The sequence below is a fragment of the Oculina patagonica genome, chromosome 14 (genome assembly GCF_052425735.1).
Source record: "Oculina patagonica isolate OP01 chromosome 14, crgOcupat, whole genome shotgun sequence".
NCBI classification, from domain to species: domain Eukaryota; kingdom Metazoa; phylum Cnidaria; class Anthozoa; order Scleractinia; family Oculinidae; genus Oculina; species Oculina patagonica.
Window position 1 is genome coordinate 9041106 of NC_135771.1, and position 26180 is coordinate 9067285.

The window sequence follows — 26180 nt, forward strand, 5'->3', positions numbered from 1 at the left end:
GAGAGTGCATGAGAGTTCCATGCCAAACGAGAGTGAGAGTTTGAACTCTCATCAGTTGCCATCCTCGTTTGGCCCAGGCTTTACGGACTGGCTATTTTAGCGACTACTTTTTGCTAAAGCGTATTTTATGTGTCGTTTTAAAAGCGTTTGGTTTCGGAGCGAGAGGTGAAATTCTTTGCGAAACTAGGACTTACTTTGACATGCAGACTATTTATGATTGAAGATTATAACGTCATTCACGCAATATCAGTGCTGTCACACGGCTCTCATCAAACTCTTTTATTTGTTTTTCATCTCCAGCAAAATGGCGAATGCTTCTTCGCCTTCATTCACGAATTCTTCTGATCCAGAGTTTGAAGAATGCCATTATCTGTATGACGGCTCCATTTGGAGAAAGACGCACCTGACAGAAGTAACATATCCAAATCTAATTGCTGTAACCGTAATCAATTTATTAGCAGTCATTCCGGCTATCCTGTTAAACGCGCTGATCATCTTAGCCGTGGTAGCAAGACACCAACTGCGAACCAACTCCAACATACTTGTGGCGTGTCTGGCGGGAACACATTTGTTGGGTGGGCTGGTTGGTCAACCTATAGCCATCGCGGTGGAGTTAAAGCGGATCCTTGGCGATGGACCATTCTGTAACATAGAAAAGGCAGTCACGGTAGCCAAACTTGGAGGTGGCCTTACCTCGTTGGGTACCCTCGTGTTAATAAGCATAGATCGTTATATTGTTATCAAGCATCCTTTAAGGTACCGGACCATTGTCACCAAACAACGGATAAAAGCTGGTCTTGCTTTGGCCTGGACTATTGGATTTCTTGTGACTCTACACGAATTTGTCTTGGCTGTTATTGACAGTGGAACAGAACTTTACTTACAATATTCAAAAGTAAAAGATGGTATAATGGCCCTTCTCGGCGCAATTGACATTGCTGTTATTACCTACACTTTTTGTTATATATACTCAGAAACACGACGTCAGAATAAACGTTTGAAAATAGAACAGCTGTCCCAAGAAGAAGCTAACAGATTGAAGAAAGATAACAAAGCAGCCAACACTTTAACTATCATTTTGGCTGCGTTAGCGTTAGCTTATATCCCAACAATAATTCTTGGTGTAGCCGTAGCTTCTAAGAAAAATATCTTGCAACCACAGATAATAAGCGTTTTGTGGAGTTGGATTTCCACTGTTAGCCAATTAGGTAATCTATTTGACCCTATTATTTTCTTTTGGCGTGTAAAGAAGTTGCGCCGCGCTATTCTTGAGATTGTACATTATAGACAGCCAGAAAACAGCCCACCACCAATAGAGATGATGGAAATTAAACGCTATCGACCTGAAATGCAGCCTACCACTTCTGAAGCTTTCTCAACAGCCGTAGCAAGACAAGAACCAGTCCTGCTTTCATTCAGTCGTCTTCAGGCCGAGGAAATAACTCACATCGAGTAAAGCGATAAATAATTCTTGTTTGTATATCTTTTACATGTACGTAGTAATATAGTTATATATACTAGTTATGCAACGCTTTCGAGTGGTATACTATGGAATATCCCACGAGTCACTTGTATTTTCTCGGTATACACACGAGCCTTTAGGCGAGTGTGTATACGAAGAAAATACAAGTGACAAGTGGGATATTCCATAGTATACCACGAGAAAGTGTTGTGTAACTATTTTATACCATGCCATAGAAAATACGCTCACTAAATTTCATCGAGAATAAGATCGCAGCGCACGATGGGAAGGTTGGGTTGAATACCGTCGAATATACAACGGCTTTCCAGTATTCTGATTGGCTGTATTTTCTATGGCATGGTATAAATGTCATTATGTTTATCGATAATGGTAGATGAAACTCGAAATTGGATGTAAACAGCTTATGCATTTCATATACGTGTGCTCTTTTTTGTGCAGTCATCACCCTCAGGTTGGTTCGGTGAGTCTTATTTTTTAACGGGAGTCTTTCTTGACCCTCCCCCCCCCCCCCCTTCCTAACGGAAGAATAAGTTAAATCGTCCAAGACGTTGGAAAAGGCCCAAAGTTTGTCGTTCATATTTTACGTATTCTTTTAATACAGAAAAAAAGCCTGCAGGTTAAAACTTCGTTGCGTAGTAAGGTTAGTCAGCAAAACAGGCGGTTTAATAGGGCAGAGCGCGGTAGGGCTCGGCAACTTCTTGGCATCTTTTTTAATATTTCGAGCAACCTTTTTTCCTTAAAGCAACTCAATTTCCTTTTGAGCAACTTTTTTGCATTCTACCCAACTTCTCGACCGAAGATTTCCGAAGGTTGTCCGAGTGTTGCATTGTTTAAAGGCCAAACGAAAGTTTTCGCACATTTTGTAAACTTTTCAGAAGATTAACGTGGTTTATCGAATATTTCTGAGGAAGATGCGAAGATGTTTCGAATTTTGACTCTTTCAGTATTAAAGTATTTCAAACTCGTCAGCAAACATGGCGTCATCGATAACTTCACACTTTTTCTCAATGAAAGAATTCCTTGTAATTCAACAAATGTTGGCCTTAAAATGTAATTTAGGTACTTCTGTTGAAGTAAAATTACATGAAAATCCTACTTTCAGAGCGAGATGACTAGCATATATTTTGAGAAATTTTCTTAAAAAAAAGCAACGTTTGGATGCTTTGGAGCAACACTCGAGCAACTTTGTTTTAATAAAAAGCTTTTTTGGCCTTCTTTTCGTCCGGCTAGCCAGTGTATCGTGCGAAGCTTTTGCATACCATTGAGAAAAATATATAGACAACATAATATATAGATTTAGCCAAGCCTAAAAGCGGAGCTCCACATAAACATTTTTTGCTGCTTTTTTATAACTTTGAAAATACCCTCATTGAAAATATACACTGTCATTGAAATTACTCAATACATCTGGCGTACGCAACTACTCAAGAAAAATTCCATAGCCTAGATCCAAATACAATCGCAGAAATTCCGCTGACAATATCCTGTCGTTATCCAAGACAGAAGAAATAAGACTTCAACCCGCGATCCAATGTAAAACTACTACCTGATCAGCGGTCAACTTCAAAAAACGCGTGACCTCGATGAGCTCTTAATCTAAGCCCGCGATATGGTCATGTAATACTGGTCAACGGATACCTTGTTTTGACAGCTGTCAATGAAACACGACATGGGTATCCAATATCGATCCTGGGAGACGTAAGGCGGCATAAGATGACATACTTTTCCCCAGTGTCGAATCTAAATAGTCTGTAATCCGCTCTCTCCCATTTCGATCAATGCTGCCGATGTTTTCGTGTTGTGAAAACAAAGCCGGGTGAACTGCAAAGCCCATGAAACAACATTGAGCAGGGGGAGAGGGGGATAAAGTATTTTTACCCACTTGTAAGTCTAGACTTTTGCATAAAGTGTGCGATATCTCGTTTTTCTCAAATAATTTTTTTAAGGATTGTGGCGCTCTTGTTAGTATAAGTGAGCTTCGAACTCACCGATCAGATTTTGACAACAGAAGCCTTGGAAAATTGGCGGGCTTTGTTTAAAACATACATCACGTGTGTATCCGAGTGTTGAATTCGCGTAAAGGAAATATTTTTGAAAATGAAAAAACAATGGTAAACTTTCAATAACAATGTAGGTCGCTTCTAGGCAACCGCCAACAAACGTTGTGCAGGCCAATCAGCGGAAATTAATCAAAAGCATTTGTTTTAGCGAGAGAATGAAATAGGTTCATGGCCAGCTGTTCTCCTGATCATTTCTTAAGTGCGTTCTGGATGTTTGTGTCGTTTTACCCTTAAAGGTGGGGCCACCACTCTGCAGAAAGAGAAATTGAAGAAAACGCATTACGCAAGTAAGAAAAAATCTTGTTCGTCGTTCACTTTCGAGCTCAGCTGTCTGGCTTTTCCTCCTTTGTCTTAATCGCTTAAAATTTCTAAAACAGGCAGTTTACATAATTACGTAACAGGTAAAGACATATCGAAGAAAAACGCATTTATGAGGGGTTAGCAAGTATTTGCTCAGAAATGTGTTTGACTATTCTTTCCTTCACTTTCACGCTCGGTCTTTGCTAGTCTCCTTCTCATTTTGATAACTTAAAATGCTCCAGAAATCATTTGCACTAAAATTTCGGACAAAAATAACGGTTTATACAGCTAACATTTCATTTATTGCCTTTTTTATATATATAGTTCCACAGTGTTTATTTTTGGTGTTTTGTGACTTTCCTGTACACATTTACCGTGTAAAACTACTTTAAACGCCGTTTTGATTAATATTTTAAAAATCTATTAGTCAAAACGGCGTTGAAGGTAGCGCGAAAACAGAAAAGGGCAAATTATTATTTTTTCAGTTATTTTCAGCTTACTTGTGAAGTGTTGCTGTGTTGGCTATTGTTTGTAATGGCAAATAACAAAAGTGGTTATGTTCAGGCGTTTCATTTTCAATTGAAACGGCAAAAATACTAAGCCTTATTTATGCAATATTAGAGAGATTAAGAATGGCCTTATACGGCAAACGGGAAAGGCGAGCTTGCCTTTCATTTTCTTACCATTTTATCGAATTCTAAAATTGATCTTTAATAACTATACGGAAAAAATCCCACATTTACGACAAACACAAAACTACTCATTTCCGCGTACGAACGCCAAACGGCAGACGTCGGAAATTAATTTTTTGCAGGACGCTCTGTTGTACTTTATCCAGGAAATAAATAAAGCTCTCCATACTTTGATTCACGATTTCACTGGCCGGTCGTGTCTTCCGCTTTTTATTACAAAGGTTTAATTAAGAAACTTCTTCCTCGTTTAAACGAGAACGTTTTCGTTTTACCTGAAAACTGCTCTAAATTTAAAAAGTCTACCAGTCTTTTAAGCGTAGCCCAGAAAATGCAAACCAATCGTATGTAGAACGCTGAAAATTGACCAGTGAAAAAAGGAGCTTTGGCTTACAACAAATGCTGAATGACCATTGGCCAGTCGTGTCTTTCGCTTTTTATAACAAAGGTTTAATTGTAAAACTTCTCCCTCATTTAAAAGAGCACGTTTCCGTTTTGGCTGAGAACTGCTCTCAATTCAAAGTCTTCTTAGTCTTTTTAGCAAGGCCTCAAAAATGCAAATCAATTCGGTGTAAAACGCTGTAAACTGACCAGGAAAAAGAGAACTGAATCTTGTTCTTGTCTGAGGAGAAAGTACAACACGAAACGTGTTTTGTGTTAAAAGCAATCTGAATTTGGTAATTTTGCTTTCTAGCTTAACTGAAGCGCACGCCGAAGGCTATGTGTTTTATGAGTGTCTTATTCAGCCATTGTCTTTTTGTAAATTAAAAACAGTCGTGTTGGTACATATGTAACGCAACTGCTCCATTTTAACCAAAATATATAAAAGAAATTACCCATTAGATTTTCAAGCCCATGTTCTTTACTAATAAGCAAGATGCTCTCGATCGGGTGACTTTGTATAAAATGTATTTGCTAGTTAACCTGAATAAAAATCTTATAGGGCATTGCAACCACATGGGCTTAATAAACCATACAATGTTCATTTCATATAAGAATTAATTCCTTTGTTAATTCAAAACAAAACGTGAATCTCCCTGCGTGGGGATGTTTACTGAATTTTATTTATGAGACGACTTTGTAAGGATTAAGCGTTTGGTTTGATGCACACTGTCTCACTTTCGTCAATTCAGTGGCTTTATCGTAATGGCCTTTTAACATTTCTCGCATTAACGTTTCCAATAATGCGAGGTCACGTAAAAAAATATCTTAAAATATCGGCTAAGCAAAAAAAGAAAAAGTCGATCGACAGAAAATTGATTACCAGTTAATTTAGTGGATAGATGAACCAAGACATCAAGCGGAAAAATTGACCGTAGTCACGGATGTGCAGAAAAGAAAAAATGATTAACAGCGGGGGGAGCCGCAGTGTCAACTACTTCTAATATATATATCTTACATAACGAGAAAATTCGTTATATCGTTTACTTTACTTTAACAAATTTAAGAAATGCAGATATTGATGGCACAAACACGATGGTGAGCCCATGCGAAACTGTAAGGCATTAAAATTCTTTTTTTTCTTGTTACATAACAAATAATAGAAAATAATATAATTGGCTAATCTCCTATTTATTTCCTTGTGATATTAAGGCTAATTAATCTAAATGTGAAACACACACCTGCTGGTTTCTCACCTTCCTCCTGTTTTACTCTTTTATTTTGTTTGTTTTTCCTCGCCAGCAAAATGGCGAATGCTGTTTCGCCTTCATCCACGAACTCTTCTGATCCAGAGAGCGAAGAATGCCATTATCTGTATGACGGCTCCCTTTGGAAAGAAACGTACCTGACAGAATTCGAAGTAACGTATCCAAGTCTAGTTGCTGTAACCGTAATCAATTTATTAGCAGTCATTCCGGCTATCCTGTTAAATGCGCTGATCATCTTAGCCGTGGTAGCAAGACACCAACTGCGAACCAACTCCAACATACTTGTGGCGTGTCTGGCGGGAACACATTTGCTGGGTGGCCTGGTTGGTCAACCTATAGCCATCGCGGTGGAGTTAAAGCGGATCCTTGGCGATGGACCATTCTGCAGCATGGAAAAGGCATTCACGGTAGCCAAGCTCGGAGGTGGCCTTACCTCGTTGGGCACCCTCATGTTAATAAGCATAGATCGTTATATTGCTATCAAGCATCCCTTGAGGTACCGGACTATTGTCGTCAAACAACGGATTAAAACTGGCGTTCTTTTGGCCTGGGCTATTGGATTTCTTGTGACTGTTCAAGAAATTGTCTTGGCTGCTATTGACAGTGAAACAGAACTTTACCTGCAATGTTGCAAAGTGAAAGATGGTATACTGGTCCTCATCGGCTCATTTCACATTTCTGTTATTACCTATACTTTTTGCTATATTTTCTCAGAAACACGACGTCAAAATAAACGCCTCCAAACTGAGCAGCTGTCCCAGGAAGAAGCTTCAAGGCTGAGGAAAGAGAACAAAGCGACCAACACTTTAACAATCATTCTGGCTGCTCTAGTATTATCTTATTTACCGACAATAATTATTATTGCGGTCGTAAGTTCTGCGAATAATATCATACCACCCCATATTATAAGCGTTCTGTGGAGTTGGATTTCCACGGTTAATCAATTAGGAACTCTGTTTGACCCTATTATTTACTTTTGGCGTGTAAAGAAGTTGCGCCGCGCTATTCTTGAGATTGTACATTATAGACAGCCAGAAAACAGTCCGCCACCAATAGAGATGATAGAAATTAAACGCTACCGACCTGAAATGCAGCCTACTACTTCTGAAGCTTTTTCTATGGCTGTAGCAAGACAAGAACCAGTTTTGCTTTCATTCAGTCATCGTCAGGCCGAAGAAATAACTCATATCGAGTAAACGATATACTTCTTGTTTAAAGGTCACAACATGATATGTACTTATCAATGTAGTTATAGTCCTCATGGGCTCGATGAGAATAAGTAAATAAGAAAGTAATGTAGTTAATTATGTCGTTATATTTATCGGTAATTGTAAATGAAACTCGATATTGGATGTTAACAGCCTATTCATTAAATTCAAATGTCTCTAATACATGTGCTCTTTTTGGCGCAGTCTGGATGGTTCAGTTCTGTATTTGTAACGGGAGTCTCACTTGTCGCCCTGAATAAAGAAAGAACAAGCTTACACTTGTCCACTATCTGTCTGCAGGTTAACCTTTAATTTCTAGTTTTAATTAAGCCTGCGGATTGAAATTTTGTTGCCTGGAACGATTACCCTCACTCAAATCTGTTTCCGCTGTTCATGAACCAAGATGGTGGCCCGTAGAAATCAACGATCGATCTATACGACTTCACAACAAAATAGGGGACTATGAACAGTCCCCCCCCCCCCCTCATTCAATTTGGTTGGCATTTTTATCCTATTTCCAAATTTGACTAAAATGCGTGACACAGTTCTTTCAAGGAGGATTACGATCAAGCGACAAACTTAAAAAAGAAACATGTTTTTTAGGTGGGCTGTCGGAGGCTTAGTAATATTACTGAGCTGCACCCTGGAAAAACCAGTTGAGTCAGACTCACTTGGCCAAGTTTCCACCAAATTTGGTACCTCAGCTTACTTCAATGATGTCAATATTGTCGTGTTGTGAAAACAAAGCCTGGTAAATTGCAAACCAAATGAAACAAAACTGAACAGGGGGAGAGTGAGATAAAACACTTATTTCCCGCTTTTAAGTTAAGACTTTCGCGTAAAGTGTGTGATATCTTGTTTGTCTCGAACAGTTTTTTTAGGATTGTGGCGATCGTGTTAGTGCCAGTGAGCTATGAAATAACTGATCACATTTTCATTGCAGAAGCTTTGGAAAGCTTACGGGCTTTGTTTCAAACATACGTCACGGGTGTATCTGAGTGTTGAATTCGCGTAGGTATATTTTTGCAAAAAGAAAAAACAATGGTAAACTTTCAATAACAATGTTGTTTGCTTCCAAGCAACCGCCAACAAACGTTGTGCAGGCCAATCAGCGGAAAATAATCAAAAGCATCAGTTTTAGCGAAAGAATAAAATAGATTCATGGCCAGCTGTTCTCCTGATCATTTTTCGTTAGTGTGTCCTAGATGCTTGTGCCGTTTTGCCCTTAAAGGTGGGAGTAACACTCAGCAGAAAAAGAAATTGAAGAAAAAGCATTAAGCAGGTAAGCAAGAATCTTGTTCGTCGCTCACTTCCGAGCTCAGCTGGCTGGCTCCTTCTCCTTTGTTTAAATCGCTTAAAATTTCTAAAACAGGCCGTTTACATAGTTACATAATAGGTAAAGACAAATCGAATGAAAAGCGTTCATGAGATTTTAGCTAGTATTTGCTCGAAAATTTGCTTCATTATCCTTCACTTTCGTGCTCGGTCTTTGCTTGTCTCCTTCTCAATGTGATAAATAACATGCACTAGAACTGTTCATTTGCACTGTAAATTCTAGAAAAAATAACGGTTTATACAGCTAATATTTGATTCAGGCTTTCTTCTGACAGTAACACAGCGTGTTTTTGTTGGCGTTTTTGTGCATTTTCTGTACACATTTACCGTGTAAAACTGCTTTTAATTTAACGCCGTTTTGATTAATATTTTACAAAACTATTAGTCACTGACAACGTTAAAGGTAGCGCGAAAACAGAAAGGTGCAAATTATTATTTTTTCAGTTATTTTCCAGCTTACTTTGTGAAGTGTTGCTGTGTTCGCCATTGTTTGTAATGGCAAATAACAAAAGTGGCTATGTTCAGGCGTTTCATTTTCAATTGAAACGGCAAAAATTACTAAGCCGTATTTATGGCATATTGGAGAAATTAAGCATGACCTTATACGGAAAACGGAAAACGCGAGCTTGCTTTTCATTTTCTTACCATTGTATCGAATTCTAAAATTGATCTTACATAAATATACGGAAAAAACCCATATTTACGACAAACACAAAAACTACTCATTTCCGCGTACGAACGCCAAACGGCAGACGTCGGAAATTAAATTTTTGCAGGACGCTCTGTTGAAATTTTTCCAGAAAATAAATGAAGCTCTCCGTAGTTTGATTGACGATTTTTTTGTGAAATATCGAACATTTTGATAGAAAAAAACAAAAACATTGATATGGGAACTTATAACAAAGCTTAACAGATGCTGAATGACCATTGGCCGGTCATGTCTTCCGCATTTTTGACAAAGGTTCAATTTAAAAAACTTCTCCCTCTTTTAAACGAAAAGGTTTTCGTTTCACCTTACAACTTTTCTCACCTCAAAACGTCTACCATTCTTTTAAGCGCGGCCACGAAAATGCAAACCAATCGTATGTAGAACGCTATAAATTGACCAGTGAAAAAAAAGGTGCCAAATTATGTTCTTGACCAAAAGGAAACTTATTACAAAGCTTTGGCGTGAAACAGATGCCGAATGACCATTGACCAGTCGTGTCATCCGCTTTTTATGACAAAAGGCTCGTGTGTATGCCGCAAAAATACAAGTGACTCGTGGGATATTCCATAGTATTTGTTAATTAACCTGAATAAAATCTTTTAAATTTTAATGAGCCAAAATGACAAGGCAACCACATGGGCTAAATAAACCATACTTACGTTCAATTCATATAAGAATTAATTTCTTTGTTAATTCAGAACAAAACTTGAATTTCCTTGCGTGGGGATGTTGCCGAATTTCCTTTTTTGAGACGACTTTGTAAGGATTAAGCGTTTGGTTTGTTATACACTGCCTAACTTTCCTCAATTCAATGGCTTGATTATAATGGCCTTTTATAGGTCAAATGAACAGAAATTTCGATTTTTTTTTTTTTCATTTTTTGCCCATGTGTTTATTAAGAGCGTAAGAAATATATCCTGAAGTTTCATTGTAATCGGACATTACATTGCAGAGATATTGCAAGTTGAAAAATGTTCTTTTTAGGCTCTCAGAATCGTAGAGTGTTTGGAAAAATTGCCGGAAAATTGTCGGAAATAAAAAATTGTGACGTCACAATTGGTTTTTTTGAAGACGACCGCAGACCAATTCCGCAGACCGCACCTTAGAATTTAAATAAATGTGTCTAGTGACATTTCAAGCAGTTATTTCGTTCTGTTCGGCCGTTTTTCAGTTGATTGATTGTTGGTTGTTGTTCAGAGACGCGCATTTTTTTAAATAAAGTAGCTAAAGATCAAAAATAGCTTAAAGTCTTGTTTGCTGTCGTTTTGCGTATTATGTGAGACACAGGTAGAATGCACGCTGGTATGCAACAAATCAGGAATCTCTATTATTCTTTCTCATTAGCATTTAACATTAATGAGCAGAATTATCTGCACGTGCCTTAACTGTGCACGTGCGTTTTGAATCTTGGACACTTCAAAGCCGTTCACTGCCGAACAACAACGTGAAATGACGAAATTCTGCATATTTTGGATAACGTCAGCCACGACGGCTAATTTTTGGTTTTTTTATTTGGGGTTAAACGCTCTCTTTGAATATTCAGCGGAACTAGTTCTGAAAGCGATAAACAAGAAGCTTAAGTAGCTTAAAATCGGGCGGTTAATAATTAACTAACTGCTTTAACTTGAAAGGCAGGGTACAGTACAGTAAAAATCACTAGAAAAACAGTCAGTTAAGTAACACTCAGTCGGAGGTTTGCGTAAGTCACAGTCTGCATGAGCTGTATTAGTGTGTGGAACATAATATCTGGAATGTTTTCAAGATTGCATTATTACTTTATGACATAATGGTCTCAATTTATAAATATATTTCGCACAATACAAATAAACGATTGAACTAGAAGACTAGAAAATATAAATTTTAACACTTAGCAAAGTGCAGCCTTTTCGCATACTTAATAAAGGCGGGGTTTTACCTGAAGACCATTTTTCCAACGCTTTAGGTGGCTGACACATTTCGGTATTTTCCAGCCCTTGCACTTTGATGCAATAGTACTACAACTCTTTATCAGGTAACTACTATTGTCAAGAAAATGATCACAACTTGTTGACCAGTGATTAGGTATTTGTTACATGCCATTACTGTAATAACAACTGATGAAGAATAGTAGTACTGACCCAAAGTATAAGGGCTGGAAAATACTGAAAACCATTTCAGCCGCGTTTCAAGAAATCCAGAAAAGCTTTACTTATCCCATATATCTTTGTTTTGCAGTATTTTGTTAATTTTTGGGCAATTTTGGGTGATGTCTGGGACGCGATAGTTTTTCTCAAAGGATTAGCAAAATTTAGACAAATAAGAAATATTGGAGATTTAATGTGATTTTAACACCAAACAGTCCCCTGACAACCTGGAGTGCTTTTGCGAGGGAGTCAATTGTTTGGTGGTGTTTTCATTTTTTTCTTCAATCCCTTCTTTAAATCTCTTAAAATTTCATTCAAATTCAGGAAGAACCCCGACTTAAGTTTTGTTCTTGTGAGAAAATAACAGAAGTCAAAGTTTTTTAAAGGATATAACCAAGCATAGATTTTAATTCTCCCTCCCTTTCCCTCTACTTAGCCTTTCGCCCCCACCTGTCCCTCCCTTTCTACTCCAATCCTCCCCCTCCCTCCCCTCTGCTGCAGTCTTTTACTCCACCCTATCCCATCGAGCTTTCTACTCCAATTACATCCACCCTCACCAGCGTTTTGAATTGGGGGAGGGAAGGGGGTGGCGTCAACAAAGCGGAGGTTTTGGGTGACCGTTACACAGTAGTCCGAGGTCTGCATATGTCATGCAGTTTCCGTGAGCTCTAGAAGTCATCTTCTTTTTAACACACAAGCCTAGGCAAGCTCCAGCTTAGGTTTGAAAATTTATATTGCGTTACAATCTTTAACAAAATCAGCTTAAACCAGTTTAATGGCTGAAAAGGAAATTCATTTCACGTCAAAGCAAAAAAAGAATAATGTGGAAAAATATAGAAGCGTTAAAGCTTTTACAAATCAGGGCTTTCAATAACATGGTTTGGGAAAGTAGGCGACAGGGTACTCTTCGAGCGCCAAAGGCGCGAGTCACCTAGCGGGGTCTGAGGGCATGCCCCCCCCCCCCCCCCCCAAAAAAAAAAAATAGATGCTTGATTTCAAATGTTATTTTCGGCATTTTCCATTCAATTCAATGTTGGCATTCATTTCCTGACCGTTTCAGTATGCTTTTTCTTGGTTTTTCGTTTGTACGCGTACTAATCCGTGCCAAACAGTTAGAGAAGAACGGAGATTTGCCATAATTTTGAATTCCCATGCCAAGACCTTAGAGTATAAACCGCTAATTAAACAAAACACACTTGATAATAACTCTCTAAGGTTATACACCCTGCAGTATTAACGTACTTGATAACAAACCCCATGTCGTACTAAGGATTTTTGCTGATCAACATAGAAAATAAGTTCACAATGGTTTGTTCCCAAAACGTTTTATACGGTACAGAGGGTCCGTATACCGTATTAAAAAATTGGGAACGAACCGACGTCTGCTCGCTACCATTATATTATGTTGAAAGATTAGCTCGTTCGAAACCGTAGCAAAATCGTGAGGGACAGACAAAATACAGCCGTTTACTGGCAGTCTTAGAAAATGCTGAATCTCGTCAAAATGAGCCAAAATAAAGTTTTAAAATTCCCTTTACAATATGGTTCTTATCTTTTCATTCAGTTCTCTGAACTGCTTTTATGCAGTACTGTCCAACAAAGATTTCAATTTCCTCAAAGTTTCGGGACAAAAGGATACTGAGAAAATATTTCGTGCAGAATGTTATTTGATTAAGCGAATGTTTTCACGTCTATAAATACTTCAATCAGTTGAATGAAAAACCGTTTTGCTTTCATCAATGAGAACCACTTTCAAATAGTTAATGCATAAAAAATAACAATGAGATCAGAATACAATAATTATTAATGCAGGGTTTCACTATTATGTCTCGGCAGAGATGCTTCTTTTTTGCAAGTTTAAATGTGTGCAAATTTCGTGTGGAATGTAATTTTCCATGAATGGTGAAAGCAAACTCTTTCTTAAGAATGTTGTATTTTCGTAAATAAAACCAATTTGCCTGTTTTGTTTTCCTGATCATTTTTGCCTGTGATTTTTACAAACCGTGATAAACTTTAATTAAAATAAAATGTAATTGGTATTTTTATAATTATTCAAAGTTTTTATTTTGAAGTCATCGTTTCCATCGATAGCTTTATTGATTTTGTAAAAAATTTCATTCAAGTTCGCACCAATACTGTACATTGCCAATGTTTCGCTAACGTCTTGATGAGTGTCTTACTAACGTCACTAACCAAATCTCAAATATATCCAAAACATGCTGTGCAAACATTCTACTCTTTGTGACAGGCGACTTTGACGGCCAACTGTGCGGAAATGAAAATCGACACACTTCTTGCTTAATAAAAAATAGTTTTAAAGTGGATTCCGCCTCAAAAAATATACCGCCAGATCACACCGCTATTTGTAGAAACCAGCAAAGCGTCTAGTTTCAAAGTTTGCCACATTGCGTGACATGAAAGACGTTACGGTATAACCTCTTTTATTTACAAAAATAGCTTCAAATTGTCAAAGCAACTGCAGTTTCACAATAGTGAATATTAGTACTTTGGCCCTTAAGCTTTTTCCTCTGTCCTCCCGCCGAAGCAAAGAAGAGAACCTGATTGCAGATTAGCCCAAAAGTCGACCCAGTGTACCTGCAACGATTTACTGTCAAAACTGAAATGAAACCGATTGACCGAGGCTATCCCCGTCGTTTTTGGCCGACAGGAGACTATCGACCACGACTCCAAAGGGTAAAACACGAATCGGCCACGGCGCCCGATTAATAAGCAGAAAACGTCCGGAAAGTTGTGAGATCCCCAAGGAAAGTATAAATTCATTTTCCACCAGACGTTGTCGTTGACGTTGCTGTCGGTGCAGTATGCGGAATCGGTCTGCGGTCGTCCTCAAAAACACCAATTATGACGTTAAAATCTCGTTCCATTCCTTCCATTTCAGTGCGCGGTCATTGAAAAACGTTTTCGTGAAGCCTTCGGAAATCTTCGTATTTTTTGCTGTAATTCACGCTTTAAGGCTCAAAAAGCAAATTTCTTTATTTATTTCACTCAATAATGGATAGTTTTAGCGTTTGGTTGGTTAAAATGGCATTTTAAAATTTCTGTCCATTTGACCTTTAACACTTCTCACATTACGTTTCCAATCATGTGAGGTCATGTTAAAAAAAAAAAGATATCCTAAAATATCGGCTACCAAAAGGAAAATCGATCGACAGAAAATTAATGACGAATCAATTAAGTGGATAGATGAGCCAAGACACCAACAAATAATAATAACAAATAAAATAAAATAATATAATTGGCTAATCCCCTATTTATTTCCTTATGATATTAAGGATAATTGATCTAAATGTGAAACACACACCTGCTGGTATCTCCCCTTCCTTTAATCTTTATTTATTTGTTTTTCCTCGCCAGCAAAATGGCGAATGCTGTTTCGCCTTCATCCACGAACTCTTCAAATCCAGAGAGCGAAGAATGCCATTATCTGTATGACGGCTCCCTTTGGAAAGAAACGTACCTGACGGAAGTAACATATCCACATCTAATAGCTTTAACCGTAATCAATTTATTAGCAGTCATTCCGGCTATCCTGTTAAATGCTATGATCATCTTAGCCGTGGTAGCTAGACACCAACTGCGAACCAACTCCAACATACTTGTGGCGTGTCTGGCAGGAACACATTTGCTGGGTGGGCTGGTTGCTCAACCTATAGCCATCGCGATGGAGGTTAAGCGGATCCTTAGTGATGGACCATTCTGCAGCATGGAAAAGGCATTCACGGTAGCCAAGCTAGGAGGTGGCCTGACCTCGTTGGGTACCCTCGTATTATTAAGCTTAGATCGCTATATTGCTATCAAGCACCCATTAAGGTACCGGACCATTGTCACCAAACAACGGCTAATAACTGGTCTTGCTTTGGCCTGGACTATTGGTTTTCTTGTAACTATCCAAGAAATTGTCTTGGCTGTTATTGACAGTGGAACAGAACCTTACTTGCAATATTCCAAAGTGAAAGATGCTCTTCTGGTCCTTCTCGGTACATTTTACATTGCCGTTGTTACCTACACTTTTTGTTATATTTTCTTAGAAACACGACGTCAAAATAAACGCCTCCAAACTGAACAGCTGCCCCAGGAAGAAGCTAAAAGACTGAAGAAAGAGAACAAAGCGACCAACACTTTAACAATCATTCTGGCTGCGCTAGTATTATCTTATTTACCGACAATAGTTATTATTGCAGTCGTAAGTTCTACTAATAATGTCATACCACCACATATTATAAGCGTTTTGTGGAGTTGGATCTCGACTGTTAATCAATTAGGAAATCTGTTTGACCCTATTATTTTCTTTTGGCGTGTGAAGAAGATGCGCCGCGCTGCTCTTGAGATTGTACATTATAGACAGCCAGAAAACAGCCCGCCACCAATAGAGATGATGGAAAGAAAACAATATCGACCTGAAATGCAGCCTACCACTTCTGAAGCTTTCTCAGTGACCGTAGCAAGACAAGAACCAGTCTTGCTTTCATTCCTCCATAATCAGGCCGAGGAAATTATTTGTATAGAATAAAGCGATAAGAAACTCGTGTTACAGTATGTCAACATGTTTATAGTTGTCTAAGCTATACATCTTGCTATTTTATCGATTACACAGAGAAAAAAACGTAGTCCTCTTGAACGATATTGATAAGAGCTTGTGCCATTAAAATTAATTCAAGTTACTTTGGTTGTATTTTTGTGCAGTTTTTTGCGAAATAATTCTCATTTGCATTTGATTGTTTCTTGAAAATGGATTTAGAAAGCAAAAGGTAGAGAAAGGAAATTATGGTTAGAGGAAGCGTTAACAACGGCTTTCGACGCCATCTTGACGGGTAGGAAACGCGGTTAGAAATTACAGTGTTTCTATGAGAGTCCGACGACAAATATCTTTTTCAAAAATTGAATTCTGGACAACTTATGAATTGTAAAAGGGAAAAGTTTTTATTCACCAAGTTTGAAGGAAGTAGCCGGGATATAAAGTGTTCAGTTACGTTCATTTCCCATACATTTGTCTGTAATTTCCCGCAAATTGACACGGTTCGCGGGAAAAAAATTATAGACAATTGTATAGAATATCAAAACCGTAACTGACCATTTTCTACGCCAGCTACGTAAATATATTAAAAGTGTTCACCCGAGCCTCGACCATCGACTTAAAAAACCATTGTTGGGCATCCAAGCGAAATGCGGAAACGGTCTACGGTCTGTTAAAACCGGGTCAAGGGATTGGGACTTCATTTGGTCGAGCACCTGCTTTAAAAAATAGAGCCGCAACGCGTACATGTCTCTAGTGCTGGGTTATTGAGACTTATGAATTATTATATTGCACGTGCGTAACTGCGCGTTAGAAAAATCCCTTAAATTTCGAGGAAGGAAGGTTTCGATGGTTTTTTTTAAGGAATCAGATATAACATGCTGGGTATGCAATTATTGTTTACAAGAAAAAAGGAAACGTTTACTGAAGAAAGTCTATGAAAAGGGTGTAGCTAGGTGGAAACGTGAGAAAAATATAGTTATATAAATTCACCATTTAATAGATAATTAAGTTTCACGACTCCCGGTTCCGACTCCCTTCCTAAAAACTATGTGCCGTAGTCACATCCAGTTTGGCAATTTGAGAACCGCTTGTTATTTTATGTTATAAAACGCCCTCTTTGCCTTATATTCCAGCTTAGGATTTTGAAATGAATATTTAAAAAGTGGAATTATGAGAGCGCGATTAATTTTTTCAAATTTACTATTATATGAAATTAACGCTTCATGAAATTAACGCCATTTTCAAAAATTCGCGTTAATTTAAGTCGCGTTAATTTTTGTTAACGTTTATTTCCGCGTCGTTAACTAAGTAGAGCGTCAATTTCCGCGACCTTAATTCCATTATTTTGGCCCCAATTTTTCGATACCGTCCAGACGATCTTAACTCCTAGGAAAAAGCATAATGTCTTCAGGGTGGACGCTCGAAGCGGTCAGATTCCTTCGCTTAACCCATACGTTTGGGTTTAGTATCACGAACATTGTTTCCGTCTCGGATTATACACCTTAAGTGAAATAAACTTGTTCCTGTTGTCTTAATAAGTGTTTTTCTTTGTGTACGTCGCGTTAATTTCCTTCATTTTGAAATGTTACCCTCTCTTTCGCGTTAATTTCCTTTATTGGGAAGTAATATTTCCCTCGATTTGTGTTAATTGAAGTTGCGTTAATTTCAAATACCTTAATTTACACAAGCGTTAATTTCCTATAATAAGGTAGACTCAAAGTTGCCAAATTCTCGGAAATGTACTGGAAAACAATATTTATTTGAAAACTTGAATTCATTCGACTTGAATCCGACTTGAATTCGTTAATGACTATCAAGAGCAAAAGCTTTTCAAAGAGCAGGGCGAAATCAAACTTTTAACGATTAATTTCTACGCATTTCTGCATTCAATTGAAAAACGACTACATTCTAGGAAATATTGAAGACAAACAAAATTAAAGAAGTGATGCTGTTTGAGTACCTGATAGTTGGAACTCTTTGAAAACGCAGGGTGAGATGAAACAGCTGTTATAGTATATGTTTATTTTTGTCTTTCTCTCTTACTGGTTGATAACTCGTACAACAGTCATATTCAAACCAATCACGTCCAAGGCTTGTAGCCGTTTGATGAAGATAAACTTTCTCTCATAACACAACCTCTTTAATTTGAGCTTGCCACCCGACTGTGGTCCACAATTAGAAAGAAGACACATTTTCCAAGTTTATTATCTCTTTTGTAAGGTAAATTTCACCTTTTTATTCCGTCAAATGGATCTTGTTATTCTAGTTTTCAAATTGCGTCACACTTCAAATTGTTTTAAAACTGTAAGGTGTTCTAGGCGGTTTGTTTTACCGAGTAGTCCGTTGCTTGGTTTACTAATCTTGCTAGCTTGGATCTTTTTGTTATTGTTCTTCTTCATTTAAAGTATTACTAAGCAAGAAATACCTCGGCGTAAATATTTCTTTGGTTCTATGCCTCTGTTGACTTGAGTTGACATTAATTCAGGGTTAGCACGGACCCAAATTTCTGGAGAGTTTTAATAATCATAGAAGACTGGATTTTCTTAAACTTTAGCTATAAAATACAGCTTTGCTAAATGAAGAGGAAACCTTCTTTTAAACGTGCGTTTATCAACAAATACTATAGCTCACTGTGAATTTATCAAAAAGAAAAGGAGTTGCTGCAAACTTCACCCTAAAGAAGAATACGAACTTACTCAGTTATTTTGTAAACGAATTTCTGATTTGTAATTTATCCATGAGACATCAGTGTTTGGTTTTATTTATCCTCGCTTTTCAGTAATTGCAGAAATGAGTTTCAGCAAGCTCAATGCTCGTGTTTCTTGAACTTGTTACATTATTGAAGTCAAAGTCAATCATGTATATTAATTTTTTTGGCTGCTGGAAATGTGAACTTATTTAATTTGCTCTTTACATCGAGGTTTGTTCACTAATAAGGTAAAGAATCAAAATGGACCAGACTCTCGACAACATTAACATTTTCAAAATCATGCCTCAATATTATTCCAGTTGCAATTCTTATTATCTTGGTTGCAATTGCTGCCTTTCGTTCTTCAAAGAGAAGCAGGTGAAAGCGGTGCAGGGAACAAACTTTTCACTGTCGAATTTCAATTAACCAGACCGACTGTATTTTCCAATGGTGCAAAACAAACGCGTTCTTGGAAATGCAGAAAACAAACAAATGTGGGGGTAATTCGTGAATCGCCTTTGTTTTGTTGAGTTACAATTCTTGGAAAAATTAGGCAAGGCGATTAACACCTGCAGTTAAAGTATGCATCAAATATTTCTTTGAACCAAAAAAGAACTGTTTTTGTTAAAACACGAACTCTTCGTCATAGTGGTTATCTCTATAAGCCACGTCGTCTTTTCTTGTATAATCTTTTAAATTTTTGCCAGTTTTGAGTTAGTTAACAATTTCGATAGTTTTGATTTCTCGTTATGCCAGTGTCAATCAGTATCAAACTTCAACACTGGGCAATATCTCGCTGTCTGAAAAAAAAAGGAAACCTTTCTTTACTTTATCTGATAATGAAGATGAATTTTCCAACAAGAGTGAAAACAAAAAACCGAGGAAAGAAACTAAAGTAAGGATTTCAAAAAGGAATATTTCTCAAACTGAAATCATGAGGGTACGATCGTTTTTTGTGAAAACAATGTAAGCCTGTGGATAAAGCTAGCAAATTCGAATTCTTGGAAATGATTAGAAATAAATAAGACTGGTAGGGGGTTGATTGTGACTGACTGTTTAGATCCTCAAAAAATTAAGATAGAAAAAAATTCGGAGTAACGTTTCTGCAAATTTGCATGAAGAGTATATTGAAGCGTACCTTCTGAAAAAATATCCCTTCGACAAATACCGAGAAGTACTGAGAAGTTATTCAAAAAGAAGGACGAATTTATACTGTTTACAGATGATTTTCACTTTCTCAGAACAGGGCGGGCATATGAAAGTCAAGTAAGGATTTGAAAAAGGAATCTTTATCAAACTGAAATCATGAGGCTACGATCGCTTTCTGTGAAAACAATATAAACCTGTGGATAAAGCAAGCAAATTCTTGGAAATGTTTAGAAATAAATAAGATTGGTAGGGGGTCGATTGTGACAGACTGTTTGGATTCTCTAAAAAATTGATATGGAAAAATTCGGAGTTTAGTAGCGTTTTTGCATTTTTACAAACTTGCTTTATTTACGAGTATATTGAAGCATACTATCTGAAAAAATATTCCTTCGACTAATACCGAGAAGTGCTGAGAAGTTATTCAGAAAGAAGGACGAATTTATACTGTTTACAGATGAATTTATCAACATTTTAACTTTTTCAAAGCTAACAGAAAATAACCGCATTCTTAGAAATGTGTAAAAATTAATATTTTAAAATAAAAAGTTTGATAGGGGCGACTTTCTTTAAGCCATTGTTAATTACTCAATTCTTGGAAAACGTAGACTAAGATTAAAACATCTGTTATAGCAAATGATATTTTTTCCTGTCTATTTTACTGGTTGATAATACGTACAACGTATCATTTGCAAACCAATCACGTCAAAGGGTGTGCCTCTCCGTTAAATAAACTTTCTTTCATAACACTTGCTATCGTCTTTTGGGCATCCGGAAAGAAGAATTCAGTCTCCTCTCTTATAAGGTAAATTTCAACACCTTATTGATCTAGTCTTTTGTTGTTTTAAAAACTTTGATCATTTTCAGTCAGTGTGCCCAAGGTTGGTCGTAACGGTTTGTTTTTAACACCTCGAGACGTTCAGTCTGGCGCAACGCGAATTTTAAGACCGTCTCTTCTAAGACCATTGTTAAATTCGTCGACGTTGACGCATGTTTATAAGAAATGAATTGTGTTTTTCATACAGCGTATTATTAAGCAAAAAATTCTTCCTTGGTATTTCTTAAGTCTTTAGCCATTTTTTTAATTCGTGGAAAAAGCTGACTTAAGGTCGCGGGGGATACCAACGCCATGAATAAATTCATGAAGGGAAATTTTGCTTGACCTGCATCTTTTAAGGTCGCGGGGGTCGTTTTGGAATGGGGTTACGGCGCACAGGGGGGGGGCGGGTGAGTGGAGGAGGTGGGACCGACGCACCATCGGCCATGGTGACAGGAGAGAGAGTCGCGGCGACGAGACCTGACGAAAGGAAACCCGAGCCGCAGCGTGCATCGTGGGAATGGGAGACCGCGAGATATGAAGCGACCAGAAACAGTCATAGTGAGCAGAGAAGACCAAGTGCACTGAAGTGCTGACAGACAGGAGAAGTAAGAAGTTGTCGATGTGAGTCGACTCTGCAACGCAATAAATGCATAATGATGAGCCTAAGGTGTCCCCCGCGACCTTAAGAGCACAGGTTTCCTACGGTCAAACATGTGTCGGTAAGAGTCCTTAAATGGATTTCGCTCATTCTCTTACCATGGGTAGGCCTTAATATAAAATAAATCACAGTATACTTTGTTTGGCTAAATATCGATTTGTTTTCGAGAAAATCGATAATTCTAAAATCCAGCAAAATTGACGCTTTCGGAGCTCAAAATTTATGCCGAGTTTGTTAGCTTCGCGTCGAAAAATAAAGCACTCTGGAAGAAAAATACCTGTTTAATATCGAAGAATAACATCAAATTAGTACGTCGAAAGCAATTTCTGCTCTTAAAGTCCTTTTATTTACAAAATATAATTAAGTTTATTCGACACACTTTTGATTTAATTCAAAATAGGTCAAACTTATCGCTTTATTTAAGTATGAGCGAAGCGAAATAAATGGCCGAAAATTTGGTGTTAGACAGATAAATGATTGTTCTTTTCGATACTAAAAGGATTTCCTGGAGAAATGATTTAGTGCGATGCTTTCAGATCTCAAAGTTGCTTAAAATTCGTTAATTTAACCGACCGTGACATTGTTGATCTTATCAACATTATGTAAACATTCCACGCAAAGGTTAATTTTCCCCATGTGAACTTCAACTGAGTAAAATAAAAACATAGACTTGCTTACCGTGGTGTTCGCTGATATGTTGTAAATCCTGTTTTCCTCATTTACGACAAAACCTAAGCCCTCGGCGAAGCTGTTATCCAATTTTCTTGACGCGCCATTTGTAACTGATTTCCACGTATTGAAGTGACAGTTCTTTTCCATGCATTCTTGAAAACAGTCCTGAGTCTTAACTGATCAGTGTAAACAGGAATACGAAGTACTTTGCTTTAAATCAACTTAAAGCTTAGCAGCAGTGGTAGATAAATCGATACGGCCGGCGAATCTTCGTTTCGAAAACCGCCATTTGAGATTTGTCGGCCCTTTGTCCTGCGGTATGCAGATAATTAATTCACACTTGAGTAACTTCCGGCACATGAAATCGACAACCACCGTGACCAGATAGCACCCTCCTTTTCGAAATATTGGTCGAGGCACTATTTTTATCATTTTAACATAAGCTCTCAATGAAGAACTTTTGGGCTGAACTTGTAATAAAGTTTCACTTCAGTTAGCCACCGTTCGAGAGAGTTGTTAAATGGTTGCATGAAATCCGGGTGGAAAGTTTTTCTGTTGCGTTGCTTCGCTTTGTTTCATATTTTTTATCCAGTTCTTACCCTTGTTCAAATTCTTGTCCCTTCTTCAGTGGAAAATTTGAAACGACGTTAAAATCCCTATAAGACGGAGATCTCTTTTAGACGAACTGAGTTGGAGCCGGTCCCGAAGGTACCCGTTTCAGAGAGAGTTGGCTGTACACAAAGCCTTAGATGGCGTCGTTGGATCCGTCTCCCGTGAATGTCAGTTAAAAATATATATTCCGCTGTGTAGTCTAGCCTGTAAACAAGCTCTCCTTCTTTCTCCTGTGGAGGATTGGGCGAAATAAAAGCGGGAAGGAAAGGTGGGGAAGGGGTGGGGAAAAAAGGGACCATATATCATGTATATGCAGTTGTAATACCAGTCACGGTAAACAATTTATAATAAAACGCTGAACATTTATGACTGTATAAAAAATTATTGGTGTAAAAATTAAGGAAAGGGTGCTTTCACTTCATTAGATTAAGCTAGGTGAAGAAAAGTACACGTAATCAGAAGTTTGTTATGGACTTCTGACGTGATGCCATATTTTGTATTTATTTCTGCAAAGTACAACAAAGCATTTATACCAAAGTAGCATTATTAAAAAAAATGAGCATAATTACAGTTGAGCATTATATCGGACAAAAAACAAGCATTGTTAGAAGCATAACATTCCCTTTTTACCAGCGTAATTGGAAGGGCCTCTGGTATTCAGTTAGAAAGAACTTGCATTCAAAAGATACCGCGTTCTAGAAACAAGTCACCCCGTTTTGGCTGCTGATATTTTGGAACTTTTGTGTGTTCAAAATACCATATCTCGTTCTAGATATCGTCTGATATTGAAAATCCCGTTCTAGATCGGGAACCCAAAACCACGACCTCATTGGACGGCACAGAGCCGTTTTTGGGGAATACCCCAGCTTCGACAACTCCTTCCTAATAAAGTTCGCCTATTGAATTGAGAATTAAGGTGATTATAAAGTTATTACTTTATATCTCTTGTTGTTTGGAAACTTGAGTCGTATTATAATTATAACCGTCTTATTTATGAAGGAATAGACTGCGGATAATATTTGAAACTTAAACCGTTTTCCCCTAATAGCTTCCAAATCAACTCAAAAACACACCGGAAAACAGGTTTAAAAACAAAATATTTATATAATGACTATGATATTTTTAAAACATTTGGGTTCCCTGACGGCGAGGCGCTTGTCCCTCCCCGCAAGCTCTGGCGGGGGGCACCTTCCCTTGTTTACGCCGGACCCCAACAGAATATATACATGGTCATATTTTTTAACATTCACGGAAGACGGATCCAACGATAACATCTTAGATTTTGCTTTCACCCGTTTTGCCTTGACCTAATCAAGAACTTGGACAAAGGTAAGAACAAAAAAAAAAACTATAAAGCGAAGCAACGCAACAGAAGAACCTTAGACCCGGGAGTTAAAAGCGCTGTCATGCAACTATTTAGCAACTTTCACAAACGGTAGCTACCTAAAGTGAAACTTAATTACATGTTCAGCCCAAAAGTTTTTCATTTAGAGCTTATATTAATATAGCAATAATATGGTGCCTCAACCAATACTATACCAAAACGCAGGGTGCTATCTGGGATCTGGTCACGGCGGTTGTCGATTTCATGTGCCGGAAGTTACGCAAGTGTGAAATACATTATCTGCACACCGCATGATAAAGGGCCGACAAATCTCAGTTTTCGAAAAGAAGATTTGCCGGCCGAATCGATTTATCAACCACTGCTACTGTCCGGAACGTTTCGGTCCGATTTTCGGATAGGATATGCCTTCTAATTACACGGATAGGATAGGCCTTCTGTTTACACGGGGCCGTTCTGGAACCGGTGCGGGACGGAACCAAAACTGGACCTGCTATTTTGCAGGTCAAGTTATGGAACCGTTCCGGACCGGTTCCAGAACCGTCCTGTGTAAACACATGGATCGGTGCCAAACGCTTCCGTGTAAACAGAGGCCGATCCGGTCCGGTCCAGTTCGGAACGGCTCCGGTCCGGTCCCGTGTAAACGTAGCCTAGCTGGTTAGAGTAATGCTTTATTGACTTTATCTTCAACTTGAAGATTTCAGTTCCACAGGACTACAACAGAATACACTTAATAACTAAACATTAACATTAACAAGCTAACAACTAACTCTTGGTCGTGAGGGAAAAATTCTCCTCAAGTTCTTTTAGTGATTCATTATAACAGTTTAAAATATCACAGATAAAGTGGGCGCTTAGATTCAAGATATTTTCATCGCACATAGCTAAGATATATATAAAAAGTGCCTTATAATTCAAAAATTTTAAACTGTTATTTATTGAAAAGAGGCGATCTAAGAAGACACCTCTAAGATGAGAAAATGATGAGTGGGTGCATTTCATCAAAAAATGGAACTCGTCACCAATAGATGACTTACAGAATGGGCAAAGTCTCTCATCTCGAGGTATCTTCTTGTATCGACCTGATTCAATAGGCAGTTGATGACTAGAAATCCGCATTTTGGTTATCGCCACTCTTTGATTGACATTTTTTATTATCCTTAGTTAAGGTTCAAACCTAACTTCGTTTTTTATTTCGCCGTAAAGACTTAATTTGTTTCCAATTGAAGGATCTAATTTATCCTTATTTATATTTTTCAACCAATGAACCTGAAATTGTTTTGAAAGATTATTTTTAAACAACCTTAACAGGTTGGGTATTTTACTTCTTTCAAAAGTTGAAAAATCTATTGTCATCACATCTAATTTAGTAAAACGCAAAAGGTGTTTAATAGTGGTAAACCAAGAGTGCTTACCAGTGTTATCCAATTGAATGTTTGTCTCAAGAGCACTACTTAACATTTTGTTTTCTGAGAATGTAAGAAGTCTCAAAAAGTATTTAAAAATTGTACTATAGATAAGGAGGTGAAGGGGAAAGCGTCCAAGATCTCCTTTTACTGCGAGGTTACTTGCTTTGGAGTGAACCCCTAGAGCCATTTTGCATACTTTATTATGCATAGTTTCGGGGATTATTCGTTCATCAAAAACTTTGGAAACAAATTTATCGTAATTACCCCCAAACAATTTTAAAAAACAACCCCAAATTTCACAGTTGTACAAAAGGATTGGCTGTATAAGAGAATCGAAAAGCTTAAGAATTGTTGTGACAGAGGCACCATTGTAAATGTTAATCTCTGATAGGAAACTATATAAAGACCTTGTAGCTTTATTATACAGCTTCTTCTGTGCCAGTGAGAAAGAGCCAGAGATTGTGAAAACAATCCCTAGATAGACGTAGCTATCAGTTATTTGTAATGGTTGTTTACCAAGCTTGAATTCACCTCTGAGTACTTTGCCACTTTTGTTAAAAATAATGACCTTAGTCTTCTTGATATTGATTTTCATTTGCCATTTCTTAACGTAACTATTTAATCTATCAAGGCACTTCTGTAAACCGCTTTCCGATTGAGAAAGAAGAACTAAATCATCTGCGTACAGTAAGCAACTAATTTGGCAATCTATCATATGCAGAGGTTCACAACTAGAATC

The 26180-nt window shown here is 37.7% G+C and overlaps 4 protein-coding genes across 4 annotated transcripts in view; all 4 read left to right on the forward strand.

The window, feature by feature from the left end:
* The window catches only part of LOC144639170 (uncharacterized), a 95060-nt gene that overhangs the window by 50272 nt on the left and 18608 nt on the right, over window positions 1-26180 (forward strand). The gene's annotated exons all lie outside the window — the stretch shown is intronic.
* LOC144639108 (beta-1 adrenergic receptor-like) lies at window positions 305-1456 on the forward strand. The gene has a single exon (XM_078498359.1). The coding sequence runs from the start codon at window positions 305-307 to the stop codon at window positions 1454-1456; it is 1152 nt and encodes a 383-aa protein (XP_078354485.1).
* LOC144639109 (beta-1 adrenergic receptor-like) lies at window positions 6163-7377 on the forward strand. The gene has a single exon (XM_078498360.1). The coding sequence runs from the start codon at window positions 6220-6222 to the stop codon at window positions 7375-7377; it is 1158 nt and encodes a 385-aa protein (XP_078354486.1). The 5' UTR covers window positions 6163-6219.
* Window positions 14936-16087, forward strand: LOC144639110 (trace amine-associated receptor 9-like). The gene has a single exon (XM_078498361.1). The coding sequence runs from the start codon at window positions 14936-14938 to the stop codon at window positions 16085-16087; it is 1152 nt and encodes a 383-aa protein (XP_078354487.1).